The sequence below is a fragment of the Anabrus simplex genome, chromosome 1, assembly GCF_040414725.1.
Source record: "Anabrus simplex isolate iqAnaSimp1 chromosome 1, ASM4041472v1, whole genome shotgun sequence".
In the NCBI taxonomy this organism is placed as follows: Eukaryota; Metazoa; Arthropoda; class Insecta; order Orthoptera; family Tettigoniidae; genus Anabrus; species Anabrus simplex.
This window is the reverse complement of record NC_090265.1, coordinates 41,890,770-41,907,875: the sequence shown is the minus strand read 5'-3', so window position 1 is coordinate 41,907,875 and position 17,106 is coordinate 41,890,770. Positions and strand designations below refer to the sequence as shown.

The 17,106-nt window shown below is 38.0% G+C and overlaps 1 protein-coding gene across 1 annotated transcript in view; it reads left to right on the top strand.

The window, feature by feature from the left end:
• The first annotated feature begins 228 nt into the window (after positions 1-228).
• Positions 229-17,106, top strand: part of LOC136860718 (uncharacterized) — a 39,858-nt gene continuing 22,980 nt past the window's right edge. The window contains exons 1-5 of the mRNA XM_068225442.1: positions 229-365; positions 538-547; positions 631-904; positions 8,608-8,739; positions 13,604-13,750. Of these exons, the coding sequence (XP_068081543.1) occupies positions 244-365; positions 538-547; positions 631-904; positions 8,608-8,739; positions 13,604-13,750 (685 nt within the window). The 5' untranslated portion in view covers positions 229-243. The remainder of the gene's footprint in view (positions 366-537; positions 548-630; positions 905-8,607; positions 8,740-13,603; positions 13,751-17,106) is intronic.

Sequence of the window (17,106 nt, the reverse complement as noted above, 5' to 3'; positions counted from 1 at the left end):
GTGTGTGTGTGTGAGAGAGAGAGAGAGAGAGAGAGATGTATTTAATTGAAAAAAAAATGTAAATGAAGTCCGAAATTTTACTACTGTGCATGCGCGACGAATTTAAGTTTTTAATCAGGAAACGATAATCATATGATGTACTTTCTTCACCAATAAACAAGTATATAAGTAGTGCGTGTGGGGTTAGTCGGGCGGGGTGGAGGGGAGTTCAGTCACTTACTGTCATATTCTCTTTCCTTACAAATGTGCCACACACTTATTCTCTTTGGTGCCAGACTGTATTTGCCTCTTATATCCACTCTCTTTGATTATGCTAGTCTCAAAATGGAAATCCAGGCGTGCAGGACATTATGCCAGTTCTTCTCCTCTCTCAGTACACTAGTGTGTACTTCCGTTTCCCACTACCCTCCAATCTATCCCTTTTTGTAACAGACACTTTGATTGGTAAAGTTTAAAACAACCCAGTGACTGGACGTAGTGCGCTGCGCAGAGTCCAAAAACAAACAAAGGAGAAGAGAGAGAGTGCCAGTTCTTCTCATACCTAGCGGTAAGTTACGGGATGTGATTATATACCTGTTTTGGAGGTTTGTGTACACGATAATTTGCAAGATATTTGTTTTTCTTGAACAGCAAAGCGATGAGGACATCGTTGTAGACCTCCAGCGGCAAGGTCTCTCGAAGAAGGCTGGGAAATGTCCTCGTTGTAGGCGTAGGGTACCGCGTGTGATGGAGAAGAAGAGTAATGTGACGACCCATCTCGGCCATATCCTTCACTGCAGGAAGTGTAAGAAGACGAAGTCTTTAGCCGAAGGCACATTCTTCGAGAAATCGCACCTGTTAATGTACTTGCGGGCTACTAGCTCTACTGTCGGCGTGCCTACGGTGCAATCCGGTATTATAAAGGGTACTGTGGTTCACTATTTCACCTTCTTCCGCGATATCGCCTCATGGAAGATAATCCAGAACGTCGATGGGTACCGTTTTGGTGGGCCCAATGTCGCCGTGCAGGTTGATGAGTCGGCGGTTATACATGGGAAGTATGGACGAGGTCGTATTGTACCGGCAAAATGGGTACTCGGAATCTACGACGCCATGCTGAAGCGAGGCGTAATTCGGCACGTTGTTGCTAAGAACCGACGTACCGGTATAATACCTACCCTGATTCCGATAATACGGCCAGGTCGTACTTCCCGGCTCAACAATTTATACCGATGAATGGCCAGCTTATCGTGTTCTTGGTTATCTAGGATAGGACCACAGGACCATCTGCCATAAGGATGGGTACCGTAATCCCGTGGATGGGACCTGCACAAATGCGGTTGAAGGATACTGGAGCCGTTTTTAGGGGTTCTGCTGGTGACGAGGTGTAAGTACCAATATTGTACAATAATACTCGGATCCCTTCATTTGGCAGTGTGTGGAATGTGACTTATAGTGCTTGTTGTTTTTGTTTTTTGTTTTTTTAGGTCATGAGCAGTCCTCTTCTTGGTTACAATTTGATGTAGCAAAATCCTGACTGTAGGGCAGCTGCAGAAAAGTACATAGGCCCTACGAAGTCCTGCGTTTTTTTTACTATATCAATCACTACGATCTGCATTTAGAGCAGTCGCCCAGGTGGCAGATTCCCTATCTGTTGTTTTCCTAGCCTTTTCTTAAACGATTGCAAAGAAATTGGAAATTTATTGAACATCTCCCTTGGTAAGTTACTCCAATCCTTAAGTGCCCTTCCTATAAATAAATATTTTCCCCAATTTGTCCTCTTGAATTCCAACTTTGTCTTCATATTGTGATTTTTCCTACTTTTAAAGACACCACTGAAACTTATTCGTCTACTGATGTCATTCCACGCCATCTCTCCACTGACAGCTCGGAACATACCACTTAGTTGAGCAGTTCGTCTCCTTTCTCCCAAGTCTTCCCAGCCCAAACTTTGCAACATTTTTGTAACGCTACTTTTTTTTGTTGGAAATCACCCAGAACAAATTGAGCTGCTTTTCTTTGGATTTTTCCCAGTTCTTGAATCAAGTATTATCGGCCCACTTCATCTGGATGCATTTACACCCTGGTGCTGAATCGGTCGACCTTGGCAATCTTCGAGATTCTTACTGGAAACCTTTGAAACACAAACTATGAATCACTTAAGCATCGTTGTGCGACATCTGGCGTGCACTTTATGTACTAGTACTGTTCTTGTTTACACAGCAAAGCCAAACTATAGAATTCATGCTAGGAACAAGATTCGCATCAAGAAATGTTATATAATGTTATATAAAGTGTATGTGACACAGTTGTTGGCTTAAGATAATAACAGTTTAGAAACTTCATATCGATCGATCATATTCTCGATTCAATTCAGATTTCATTTTAATTCGGTTGGCTGCACTACCGGAACCAGGACAGCTCCCTCCTTACTCCTCACCACCGTACACAAATGCATCCAGATAAAGTGTGCCAATAATAATCCTGGTGAGGGTCCCATACGCTAGAACCATACTCTAGTTGGGGTCTTACCAGAGACTTATATGCCCTCTCCTTTACATCCTTACAAAAAACCCTAAATACCCTCATAACGATGTGCAGAGATCTGTACCCTTTATTTACAATCATATTTATGTGATTACCCCAATGAAGATCTTTCCTTATATTAATACCTAGATACTTACTTTTGAGTAAACATTTTCATGGAGAAAAATAATTCCACGAGATAGCATGCCTTTGTGGTGGTTCTGAATAGGCCAACAAAAACAATAGGAAATTGCATTTATGATATTTCCAGGTATAAATTCATTTAAGGACCCAGAAAATGGATGCCATGAGTTTCTGCAATGATGCAGATTGTTTGATTTTGCGTGGTTGTTTTGACAAGTTTGAATGATACCACTCAAGCGACTGCCGTTTCACACTTTTCATTCCCGTGCCAATTTGGTCGATGAGCTCATTGCCATAATGTTGATAACACTCCAAGAAAGTCAGTGCAGCACCCATTCTTTCAGCTCTTTGTTCATCTATAAGTATCTGTGGCCTGTCTGCCTATTAACAAGAGATCTGTATTTGATACCCAGCCAGTTCTAGGATTTTGATTCAGAATTGAAATGTGTTATGAGAAGAAACTGGAACAGGTAGATCATTTCAAGTGTCTAGGATATGTGTTCTCCCAGGATGGTAGTATACTTCATGAAATGAATCAAGGTGTAGCAAGAGCCGATGACCTTAATCAATCTCCCAGGATGGTAGTATACTTCATGAAAATGAATCGAGGTGTAGCAAGAGTAATGGTATGGGCTCGCAGTTGCGATCAACAACATTCTGAAAGAAAGAAGTCAACTCCCAAGAGAAACTAACTTGACACTTGTCTGGTATCAGACCACTTTACCGTCATCGTACACCAAAAGCCTTGTCGCCTCAACCATTCTCCTCGCAATCCTGCCTCTTGACTTCCTTGTAGTTTTTATGTCCCATCAATTTCCTCACATCCTCTTAAGTATATCTTCCTTTCTTTCCTAGTACTTTTCCTTCAAAGACGTTTTACTAGGTAGTCATCATGTCTCAGGATATCACCTACAAGTTTTTTCTTCCTACTTTCCATATCCTTCATCAGTCTCCGTTATTCATTGATTTCCTTTAGTGCATCTCAATTTGTCTTTTTTTTTTTTTTTTTTCAGCATGTTATTGTCATTTTTCTCCAACTTCAGATTTCAGTTGTTTCCATTGAATTTATTTCCTTTCTTCCAATAGTCCAGCTCTCACAACTGTAAAGTGTAAAGGACTTTACAAAAGCTTTTATTGTATCTAAACTTATATGGGCATTTGTTAAAAGACTTCTTTTAAATCGAAAGGCCTATTTAGAGCTATTCTTCTTTGGTTTCCTTGGTGCATCTATTGTCTTTAGTTATAATGCTTCCTAAGTAACAGAAATGTTGCACTTCTTTTATTTTGGAATTTCCTATTCTTTATTTTGTATTAACTTTACCATCTTCATCCATTCCCTTTTCCAGATTCCCTCTGGGTAGGGTAGTGTACCAAAGCAGTCCTGAAGTCCTCTTGACTTCCTTGTAGTTTTGATGTCCCATCAATTTCCTCACATCCTCTAAGTATATCTTCCTTTCTTTCCTAGTACTTTTCCTTCAAAGACGTTTTACTAGGAAGTCATCATGTCTCAGGATATCACCTACAAGTTTTATCTTCCTACTTTCCATATCCTTTATTATTCTCCTTACTTGATTTTTCCACCACTCCTCTTCCAGTACTTTATTGCTATAGACTCTCCTATTTGCAATACAGTCCACAACAGAACTCCTCCATCTCATTCTAGGCCGTCCCCTAGGCGTCTTTGCAGTCTATCTATGAATGTTCTCTTTGGTAATCTCTCTCCTGGCATTCTCATCATGTGTCCAAACCATTTCAGCTTTGATATCAATCTATTCTTGAACTTTACATACTCTCTCGCTCTCTCCTTGTTCTATTCTCTCTCCTGGCATTCTCATCATCTGTCCAGACCATTTCAGCTTTGCTATATCAATCTCTTCTTGAAGTTTACATACTCCCACGCTTCTTATTTCCTCATTTCATATTCTATTTAGTCTTGTCTTTCCCTGCATGCTCAAGAACCTCATTTCAGCTGCTTGTATCTTACTTTGGTTCCACTCAGTCAATGTGCCCAGGTTGTTGAGGCATAAGTCAGTATAGGTTTATAATAGGAAGAGTATAAAACCTTCTTGCACTTCATTGGCACATCTTTGTTCCATATAATGCCTTTCACACACTGGTAGAAACTTGCAGACTGATGTATTCTTAAATCAATTTCTCCATCCAAATTTCCATCTTGTGACATCATGTTGCCCAAATATTTAAAAATGTTCACTACTTCAGGAGGTTCATTTCCTATTCTTATCACTCCCCTGGATTTTCTGTTACCTCTCATCATGATCAAAGTCTTGCTTTTCGCAGTACTATTCTTAATTCCAATATATCTTATCTCCTCATTCCATAAATCAACTTGTCTGTACTTCCTCTTCATTATCTCCCCAAACTACAGTGTCATCAGCGAAGAGCATAGACTTTACTTGCTCATCTTCTCCATGACATTATGAAGAATTTTATCCATGATTATTATGAAGAGTAAGGGAGACAATACACTTCCCTGTCATAGGCCTGTCTCAACTCTGAACCATTCAGTTTGACCCACTTTGGTTCTAACACAGCTTGTGCAATTTTGATAGAAAGCTATTACCATCTTCATTGTTTCATTCCCAATGTGTGCCTCTGTCAATGTTTTCCGTACCAAATTCCTTGGGATACTGTCATATGCCTTTTCAATATCTAGAAACGTTACTACAATGTCCTATCCATATTCCCTCTACTCTATCTCTTATTTGTTTATCCAAGATTCTTTTAAGGATCTTAGCTGTATAAGGTATCAATGTCTTGCCTGTAATTTTCACATTGCTTCCTGTCTCCTTTCCTGAAAATTGATATAATGACCCCTTTCGTCCACTCGTTTGGAACAGTCTTTTCTCTCAATATCACTCTGAAGAGTCTATACAACCAATGTAGACCAATAATTGCTCCTGCTGTTATCATTTCTATGGCGACCTCATCAATTCCAGCTGCCATGCCTCGTTTTATCCTTTTAGTGGCCCACTCAATCTCTGCCATTGACACCTCGTTTTCCTTATCTTCCATCTGCAGTAAATCTGGTTCTTTGATTTCTCCTTGTACCGAGGTATTTTGCACATTGTAAAGCTGTTCACCATATGGGAGTAAACTATTTGGAAGGTAATGGACATGAAAGTAATGAGAATGATTGTTGGTACAAACAAGTGGAAACAATGGCATGGGGTTTCTTGGAATAAGGAGATATAGTAATAAACTTGTTGGATGAAGCTGTAAGTATAAACTGGGTTTAGTGGTTGGGTCATGTGAGGTGAATGGTGGAGGATAGGTTACCTAGGAGAATAATAGACTCAGACATGGGGGGTAAGTAGAGAAAGACCAAGGTGACTATGGTTAGACTAGTTTTTTAATGATTTACGGTAATGATAAAAGATGTGGAAATAAATGAGGCCACAGAGGAGTGTGGAAGCTCTTAGTTAATTCACAGATGATTTCAGATGGAAGTATGAAGATGTACTGTAAGTATTGATGGCTGTAACAGCGTATACACAGCCTCATAAGACCAACTGAGAAGCTGATATCAAGCAATGACTGAGGATGCCCTCACACTGACCATGTGGCACACCAATACCTGTTGGTCATTTAGCTGGGTAACAATTGTCTGGGAAAACCAAGACTCATGAAGGAATGCATGTGCCACATTTACTGAAACATTGTTTCTGTCCAGCTGATGAATACTTACCTCACAGTTGCTTTCTCTAGAGATGGAACTAAGCTTTGTGCTAGTTTATAATGTTTTATTAATAAACGAAAGGGCACTGTGAAAATTGGAACTCAGTCTGGAAATTGTGGACAACTTTATCTACCTAGGAAAAGAATTGATGAAAAATGCTAGGGTGGACATGGAGATTAGCAGGAGGGTACAGGAGGGCAATGCATTCTACCAAAGTGTAAGAAACCTTGTTTGGAGCAAAGAAGTACCAAGGAAAAGTAAAGAGATAATGTACAAAATGTACTATGTACCCATACTGACTTATGCAGCTGAGACTTGGACTTTGACTAGCAAGTAAGAGAGTAGAATTCAAGCGAGATGAAATTCTTAAGAAGTATGATAGGAAAGACAAAGTGAGAAATGAAGATGTTGGGAAAGAAGTTGGGATAGGCAAGCTAAATGAGAGAGTTGAAAAGAATAAACTAAGGTGGTTTGGACATGTAAAGAGGATGGAGGAGAATAGAATTCCAAGACAGATGCTGGTGGCAAAGTGCAAAGGCAAGAGAGCAAGAGGAAGATCTAGAACAAGCTGGATTGTATCAGTAAAGAGCGGCATAAGAAGACTAAATTTAGACTGGGACAAGATCGTGGAAGAGGAATGGTGGAAGGAAAGAGGAAGATGGAGAAGTTCCATAAATACCCCGACCCGGCAGGAGCTGGATAAGGGGAAATGATGATGATGATGATGATAGCATAATGTATTGTTTGGTAAGACTTTTCTTCCTTATTTGAAAGTAAGCATTATCTCATGAACAGATTATTTATTATTACTGTCAATAGATATGTAGGTCCAATTCAGTAGGTTTGTGTATTATCTGCTTTCTTCAAGTACCATCCTTTGTCCCTCATACATTGACTATTGCTATGGCAAAGGCATTTCTGTCTGTTAGCTTAAACTATTCTCCAACATAGTGAATCCATGACCAGTGATTTATATTCTGAGGCCAGAACATTTTTCTTCTACCATGTCCTTGTTTGCCTTCTATTTTGTCTCAGTATTAGCTGAAAGAATTGATGTTTTCGGCCTCTAAGCACTTGTTCTACATTTAATGACAGGCAAGAGGAGAAGTTTACTATTTGTTGTTCTTAGGACATATCTGTCCATCACTTTATCAATCCACAGCATTTTCAGCATTCATTGATGGATCCACATCTCAAATGATTTCTGATTTTTTTCATGGTGTTAATCTACAATGTACAAGCCTCTATGCCGCGTAAGAGAGTCAACCAGATGCGAGTTCTAGCCATACTGTGATCAGTGGCGTATGCTGGGATCAGGACGTGGGCTATCACTAGATTTAGGTTACCCATTTTCAATGGCTGGTTTGGTGAACGTCAAGCCTTAAGCATCTTGAGCTGCAGCCAATTGAAGAAGCCTGCTGTGTGTCGAGGCTGTTTTGCAAGCTACTGCCCTGGGCTCTGCTACTGGCAATACTCTGCACTGATCAGTGGAGATGGTAGCCTGGTATTGTAGATGAGGAGAAGGGAAGAGTTAAGACCCTACCGGGTAGCAGTTTTTATATATAGAAGATAAGAGATTCACATCTCAAGACGGTGATTTTAAATGTGTGTCAGTAAATGTTTCAGGATTTAATTTCCACTGAAGATGACTCTAAAATGGGTCAAATGGAGGTTTATCGTTTTTATAGGTGTCATCATCATCATCATCATTTCCCTTTATCCAGCTGTAGCCGGGTAGGGGCAAATATGGTTCCTCTCCACTATTATAATGTATTGAATAGGAGGATCTTTTACATTTAAATTAATGTAATTAAAACTGTAACAAGTTCCTATGCATAGACCACAGCCAATTTCTTCCACCTCTTTACCCAGTTTCATTCATTATATCTTCAAAATCTCCTCAATTGATGTTGGCATTGGTAAGGGCATCTGGCCATTAAAAATGCCTTATCATTTTATCCCACCTCCCTCAAGACCACATATCAGAAAATGGGTCTGAGGGATAGACTTGCATTTAAGAATGAAAGTGGGCAGATGATCTTAGATGTTAGGTCCCTTTAAACAACAATCATCATCATCATCAAGAATGAAAGCCTTCTCAAATACTAGAAAATGAAAATGTTGATAATGTTCTATTGAGGTGGTTTTACAAAATCTCCTTTATCTTTAATTTTAAAACCAGGCAACCCTAGACATCCTGAATGAACATTGAACCAACTTACAGGTTGTATGTAAAGACAGAGCTCCACGTTTTGTTCCAGGTCGGGGACCACTTGCTAGCCCATGCCATAATGACGTCGACTGTGTGACAAAGCATGCTCATTGCAAGAATGGTTTCTGTGCGTGCAGGGTCCAGTTCGTACCATCTCAGCGTCGAGATTCCTGCTTAACTGGTGAGCATTGCTGATAACAGATGTCTTGATAAATCATAACTGATTTTTAGAAGTATCATATTCACTCTGCCCACAGTAATAGCGTGATGAGTAATCAAATCTTTGTGTCTTGTCAGAGACTGCACAAAGTCCGTAAAGTGGGGATTGTTGTTGCTTTAGGTAAAGAGGAGAGAGAGAATGCGTTACCTAGAAGTACAGTCGAATAATTAACTTGAAGGTACGCTATCATACAGTAAATTTTAATTATAAAAGTGAAATTCAAAGGCAGCTACATAGAGAGGAAGTGCTTTATTTTACTTTTCAGTGAAACCCTACAGGGAATAGTGTACAGTGTGGTAAGTCTCTTAACACTCTTAGGACTATTTCTTTTATTGTATACTATCAGTCCATCAGTCACTACTGATGTACATTTAGGGCAGTCGCCCAGGTGGCAGATTCCATATCTCTTGTTTTCCTAGCCTTTTCTTAAATGATTTCAAAGAAATTGGAAATTTATTGAACATCTCCCTTGGTAACTTATTCTAGTCCCTAACTCCCCTTCCTATAAACAAATATTTGCCCCAATTTGTCCTTTTGAATTCCAACTTTATCTTCATATTGTGATATTTCATACTTTTAAAGATACCACTCATATTCGTGTACTAACATCATTCCCTGCCATCTCTCCACTGACAGCTCGGAGCATACCACTTACAATGAATCAATAACAATAAATTTCCACCTTTTTGATACTTATATTTGCTTTAAGCAAATCAATTGATCATTTACAGTACATGTTTCATTCCATTTGGAACATCTTCAGCTGTATTACAATGCTTAGGTGAAATTACAAAGTATTTATCTTCTTAAGAACATCTTAATGAGTACCTTATTTTGCTTAAAATATACCTGAATTTAAACATTTAAATAATTAAAATCAATATGGATGGTAAAATGGGAAGGAAAATGGATTTGCTTATTTTAACCTTACTGTCCTTATTTTAAGAAGATAAATACTTTGTAATTTTACCTAAGCGTTGTAATACAGCTGAAGACGTTCCAAATGGAATGAAACATGTACTCTAAACGATTGATTTACTTAAAGCAAATATAAGTATCAAAAAGGTGCTAATTTACTGTTATTGATTCATTGTAAATAAGATTTGATATGAGAAATGAAGCTGATTTCTTGCAAACATACCACTTAGTCAAGCAGCTCGTCGTCTTTCTCCCAAGTTTCCCCAGACCAAACTTTCCAACATTTTTGTAATGCTACTCTTTTGTCAGAAATCGCTCAGAACAAATCAAGCTGCTTTTCTTTGAATTTTTTCCAGTTCTTGAATCAAGTAATCCTGGTGAGGGTCCCATACACTGGAATCACACTCTATTTGGGATCTTACCAGAGACTTGTATGCCCTCTCCTTTACATCCTTACTACAACCCCTAAATACCTCATAACCATGTGCAGAGATCTGTATCTTTTATTTACAATCCCATTTATGTGATTACACCAATGAAGATCTTTCCATATAGTAGCATCTAGGTACTTACATTGATCTCCATAAAGAACTTTCATCCCATCAACCCAGTAATTAAAACTGAGAGGACTTTTCCTATTTGTGAAACTCTCAACCTAACTTTTAACCCTGTTTATCAACATACCATTGCCTGCTGTCCATCTCACAACATTATCAAGGTCATTTTGCAGTTGCTCACAATTTTGTAACTTATTACTTTATACAGAATAACATCATCTGCAAAAAGCCTTATCTCTGATTCCACTTGTTTACTCATATCAATTATATATATATATATAAGAAAGCATAAAGGCCCAATGTGAGGAATTCCCCTCTTAATTATTACAGGGTCAGATAAAGCTGATACTGTACAAAACAGATACAACTAGCTATTGTACCCGGTGTTGCCCAGATAGTTTTTGAATGTTTACCTTCAAAATTTGTATTACTTGTTAATTATGTGTGAAGTGAATTTTTGTAGAATTCATTATTGAGATGCTGATTGATATTTTACAATCTATTATGTTGTTTTAAACTTATTTATATGCGTTCAATTTCAGGTTTTAGATTGTTTCCTTTTCGAGTAAAACTTTGTCCATGTGGAAGCCCGAATTGACTGGGAAGTATTTTATCCTTTCAAAAAATTAATACGTGAAAATGGTTCGATTGTATTTACCCGTTGCACTTTTGATATGGTGTACATGGTTTCAAATGTCATTGAGACTCTTGGCAGTCATTCTTGTGAACACAAATTCTGTGGATTCAATCTAATCTCGGTCATTTTAGACTATTTACTTTTCACCCCATATCGTCCTCTGTCCCAATGGAGGCTAAACGTGGATTTAAACAGTATCCAGAGTGTTACAGTTCATCTCAGCGACACAAAAATAATGGATTCGACATTTTCTTTATTTTCCATTATTTTAATCGCGTTTGCAATGCCTCTTTCTCTTTCTAAGAAATTACACATATAGAAGTTACAAAATAAATGAAAGACAGTTTTATTTTGTGCATTAAATTAAATTTGAAGGAAGTTTATTCAAGTGCTTTGGGATATATAATATTTTTGGTCTTTCCATCTTCTTCAAAAACAAATACAGTACATTTTTCAGCTCTCCCATTCACGAGTATGCAACACATTATTGACTAATATTTTTGGTCTTTCCATCTTCTTCAAAAACAAATACATTTTTCAGCTCTCCCATTCACGAGTATGCAACACATTATTGACTATGTGAAAATCATGGATTTTCCAGATTTAACTCACACAGCAATTGAGTTTATGCCTCGTTGATGGTCATTGAGAATGCAAGGCGAATGGGGAAATGAAATGGCATGTCTGTGGGAATGATGGGAATACATGGCTCGTAATGGCTTTTTTTGGCTCTGCTACTTTGAAATATATTTATGTGCTTTATTGACTACGAAAGAAAAAATAAAGCCTTTGATGAAGTCAAATGAGAGAAACTGTGGATGATCTTACAGTATGGACACATCTTTGCATCTGATATGTTTAATAAAGCAGCTTTACAAAGGAAACACAATGGGGTCTGGATAGGCAAAACTCTCCAAAGAGTCTAGCATCTCAGCTGGGGTAAGACAATGATGTATTCTCTCTCCAATACTATTTAGCATCTACAGTGAGTTCATTATGCACACAGTTTTTGAGAATTGAGATGGAGGCATCGCAATAGGTGTCTGGCTCCTTGGCTCAAAGGTCAGCAAAGTCTCCTTTGGTTCAGAGGACCTTGGAGTAGATTCCTGGCCAGGTCGGAGATTTCAACCTTAAATGGTTATTTCGCCTCGCTCAGAAACTGGGTGTTTATATGGTCTCCAACATTCCTGAAACTCACATGCCACACACATCTTCAGCTGGTCATGAGACCCAAAGTTAACATATAATTTTAAAACATTACTAAATCTAATGAAGAAAGTCACATGATAAGAGTGATAATATTAAAATATACAATGATATTGTGTGTCCTCTGGTTTAAAAAACAAGCGTCAATATTTTATGAGTGATGAGCATCCGGTCTGCAATTTGTTAAAATAACATCCAGCCACGTTTGATTTTCTTTTTGGTTGAAAATTTGAATAACCTAAACTTAAATTCCATGCGTGGAGTCATCATATTAATTAGGAAACAAGCATCCACGTGGTTTTTGGTCGAAAGTTTGAGAGACTTAACCTAAAATTCAACAAGGCTGTATAGCAATCGTAATACTTCCAAACAACCATCCACGTGATTCCTTTTAGGGGATGAGGTGGGGATATAGGCTAATTTATGAATATTTCACAGTAAGGTAGGCTGTACCATTCAAGATGGTGTAAATGTATTTTAAACACACATATAAATAACGTCCAAAAATTATATCTGAAATCGGCACTTACTTTTCAAGGTAGTCTCAGAAAGCAGGAGGGTCCAACTTGTGGATGGGGACATTAGTCTGCAGGCAAATCTTCACAGTATCCTCAATGAACGTTTGTTTCGTGGTTTTTGCTCTTTTTGTCTTTCTATCCATTTCTGCTATTATGGCTTGATGCTTGATGCCACTCTGTTCACGTGCTGGTTGGGAAAAAAATCCCTCCTTTAGTTTCAGCTTTTGCAGTGTTTATACAGAACAACTTTCTTCTTGCATTCAAGTCTTTGATTGCCAAGTCGGTTCATCAGTATATTTGTATCACTTACATAAAATTGTTCCGATTTGTAACTCTCGGCACACTGTTTGATTGTCACTTAGCTTCTACCCATGGTTACCAGACAATAAATCGCTACCGTACTTTAAAACAGAACTACTACTCAACACCTATGTCAAGAATAACCGACTAGGATCAAGGGTTAATACAAAGTGAATGAATGCATGTGCTTGAAAGTGTATTTAGCTGTTTGATTGGTTGTTCTTTGCACTGCTCTTTGGCTGCTGAAAGATATTCCACACATTGAAAGATTTAAGATGTCGTAATAATTCTTTCCCCTGAAATTAACAATATATATCTTATTTTTAAGAAACATCCATCGTCGTTAAAATAATATATGTTTATTTCGCAAAAAACTGGGAATTTTGCATATATTGCGCATAAATGGTATAATTTTGCATTTTGAACCAATTTTGCATTTTATCGCTAATTCACAATCGCTAAAATCCACTCGTAGGGGTCATATAAGATGAAGGCACGTACACTGACAAAGTTTCAACATATTTCGCATTTATCACAAATGCTAAAAACCACAAACTCTAGATATAATTGGTGACTGTATGGGGAGCAGAACAGGTAACCATAATGACAGGTTGCTATTGAGCGAACTGTAACATCTATCAAAAGATTTTGTCTTCTCCAACATATGAGTGTGTAATATCTTCTTCCAGTGTCCTCGATGGGTGGAGCTTGTAACGAGACGGAGCAGTGTTTCAGCCTGGGTGAGCTGGGGATATGTCAGCAACATAAATGTGTGTGTGCTCTGGGATCAGAGTGGAACCTGCAGCGCGAGGAGTGTGTGACGACCTCCAGTGCAGGTGAGTCTACTGGATATCAAGTCATTTAAGAGATACAGAACATGAAAAGACAAAGCCGATTTTAAACTAGCTTATCTTGTAGACATTTTCAAAAATTGAATGATCTAAACCTATTAATGCGCGGATGCCAAGAAAATATACTTAAATCATCAAACAAAATGAAGGGTTTCCAGGGGAAACTCAATTCTATCTATCAAGCTTGCCCGCACTCCACAAAGTGGTATAGGGAAATAAAAATGAAGAATTGGCAATTAATTGTTGAGCATATTGTGAACTTGGAAGAAAAAATTAAAAAGCTATTTCCCCATTGCTCAACAACAAACTTAGACGTTTTGGCAGTGAAGAATCGCAGCGCATTTCAATTAGTTAATCTCTTTCGACTGCCATCATATCCAAATCTTCAACTTTAAAGTTATATAGAAACCAGATTCATTTTCCAAGTCAGAAGTTCACCTAAAAAAAAAAAAAAAAAAAGTCTCAGGCTAACCAGTCTTCAGAATCTGACACTAGGCATTGAAGAACTTGTTCCAGTAGGACAAAAGAGAGACCTGCCTAAAATGAGATACAACACAAACAAAATGAACACCACTGAAGACATCATTAAAAACTTCAGGGACAAAATCTGGACCAGCAGAAAGGGGAACTGTTAAGAACTATGCAGGGAATCAATGAAACCGCAAAGAAAACACTCAAATAGGCTAGGAGGAAAAGAGAAATATGGTTGAATGAAGAGTGCGAGGAAGCTCTCAGGAAGAGGTCCGAGAAATGGAGAAAATGGAAATGCTCCAGAGAAAAGGAACACATGGAACAATTTAGGCAACAGAGGAAAGATACATCCAGGATATTTTGAAGGACTAAACGATAATTTGAAGGAGCTCAACTGGAAAATATCCAGACCGACTTTGTCAGGAACAATTTCAGAGACTTTTATCAGATATTCAAGAGCAAACTCAAAGGATAACAAGCACAAAGTTTGAGCTTCAGAAACTAACAGGGTAAAATTGGACTGAACAACCAAGAAAACTGTGAGATATTAGCCGGATACATCCACACTCTTGAATTGTCCTTCCCCAACCTCCAAACTAGAATTTCCAGACATACTAGAGAACTCAGAAGATGATGAGCGACCAACAAAGGAATGACATTAGTAGATGGCGTGGAATGACATTAGTAGACGAATAAGTTTGAGTGGCGTTTACAAAAGTAGGAAAGATCACAATATGAAGATGAAGATCTTCATTGGGGTAATTACATAAATAGGACTGTAAATAAAGTAAGTACCTAAGTGTTAATATAAGGAAAGATCTTCATTGGTGTAATCACATAAATAGGACTGTAAATAAAGGATACAGATCTCTGCATGTGGTTATGATGGTATTTAGGGGTTGTAGTAAAGATGTAAAGGAGAGGGAATATACGTCTCTGGTAAAACCCCAACTAGAGTATGGTTATAGTGTATGGGACCCTCACCAGGATTACTTGATTCAAGAACTGGAAAAAATCGAAAGAAAAGCAGCTCGATTTGTTCTGGGCGATTTCCTACAAAACAGTAGCGTTACAAAAATGTTGCATAGTTTGGGCTGGGAAGACTTGGGAGATAGGAGACTAGCTGCTCTTCTAAGTGGTATGTTCCGAGCTGTCAGTGGAGAGATGGTGTGGAAGGACATCAGTAGACGAATAAGTTTGAGTAGTGTCTTTAAAAGTAGGGATGATCACAATATGAAGATAAAGTTGGAATTCAAGAGGACAAATCGGCGAAAATATTAGTTTACAGGAAGGGAAGTTAGGGATAACTTACCAAGGGAGATGTTCAATAAATTTCCAATTTCTTTGCATTCATTTAAGAAAAGTCTAGAAAAACTACAGATAGGAAATCTGCCACCTAGGTGACTGCCTTAAATGCAGATCAGTATTGATTGATTGGATTGATTGATTGATTGATTGATTGATTGATTGATTGAAATTCTGAAATGTATAATGGTCTATAATAGAAAAGTACAAATGCTTCCTCCTTTCTCTCTAGTTTATCTCCCATTAAAGAAGAATTGGAATTTTTCTTTCAGTCACTCACTTCTTGTAACCTCTCTGTACTTGAAGGCACAGATTTTTATCACAGTATACATCAGTAGGTTAACCAAGCTACTTCCAGTTGTCATATCAGTGGTAACAGTATTACCATAATTGATTTCAAGCACAAATGAATTCAAAAGTAATATAAAACACTACAAATATATTATGTAATGCAAGATCACAAGCAGAAAATTTCTAATCAGATCATCATAGACTCAGGTGAGGAATAGAAGTTCCCTCCACTTGCATCTGTCTTGGTAGGTTTCTTCTGCTGGATCTGCTGCAACCCCAAGTCTTGTTTCTGCACTTCTTATTTAATATGATCAAGCCATCTTTTCCTTAGTTTCCAGCTTGTGGTTCTTTGTATCTTCAACAGTTTTAAATGATCAATTTGCCTTAGCCTGGCCTCAGATAAGGTTTAACTTAATGACTGTTTAACTTGGGCTTGCTGATGTATTACTTTGTTGTTTTTTGGACAATTATTTGTTAGGTTTTACATTACTGACCAGCCAGGGTTGCCTGCTAACAGATGGAGTAGACCATACAGCCAGTGACTGAACACCAAGTGTTGTGCAACGGTAAGCAATCTGACGCTTGAAAGGGGCCAATAACTTTTGGCAGAGGAGCCCCTTTAATTGGGTACTGGTTCTCTAGTGGACAAAATGACACTGAAATCCAGCAGACAGAGTTTCTTCTCCAGGTTAGGGGCATAGGATATAAACTTCAGTTTTGATTCATATTGAATTGTGATCACAATAATAATTATTAAATTAATGGCATAATGGTCCACCTTTTCAATACTATAATATGCAATATTTTTGAATGACATTACTAAACTAGGGACTAGTTTCGGCCTTGGCTGACCATCTTCAGCCTTAATGTAATACATCTAATAGCTAAACAAATGTACAAACACACAATTGACATAAAAACAAATGTACAACAATACAATTGACATTAAAATCTGGGATGAACACACCACACAATAGGCCACACACCACATGCCGAAACGAGATGTTAACTTCATGGACACCGCAATGAATTGCAAATTTATAATGTTAACTAGCTGATGTACCCGTGCTTCGCTATGGAATTCTACATTGTATACATAATTCTAGGTTAGGTAGTGTACACGTTGTGAGCAAGATTGTCTTAAATTGTATAGCTCTTAACGTTACCCTAGAAACACGACGGGAGGTCACTAAACATCTTTTCTCATATGAAAACTGAGGGAATTTTCACTTTAATGGTAGACCCAATTTCATACCATCAGTCACAATCAGGTT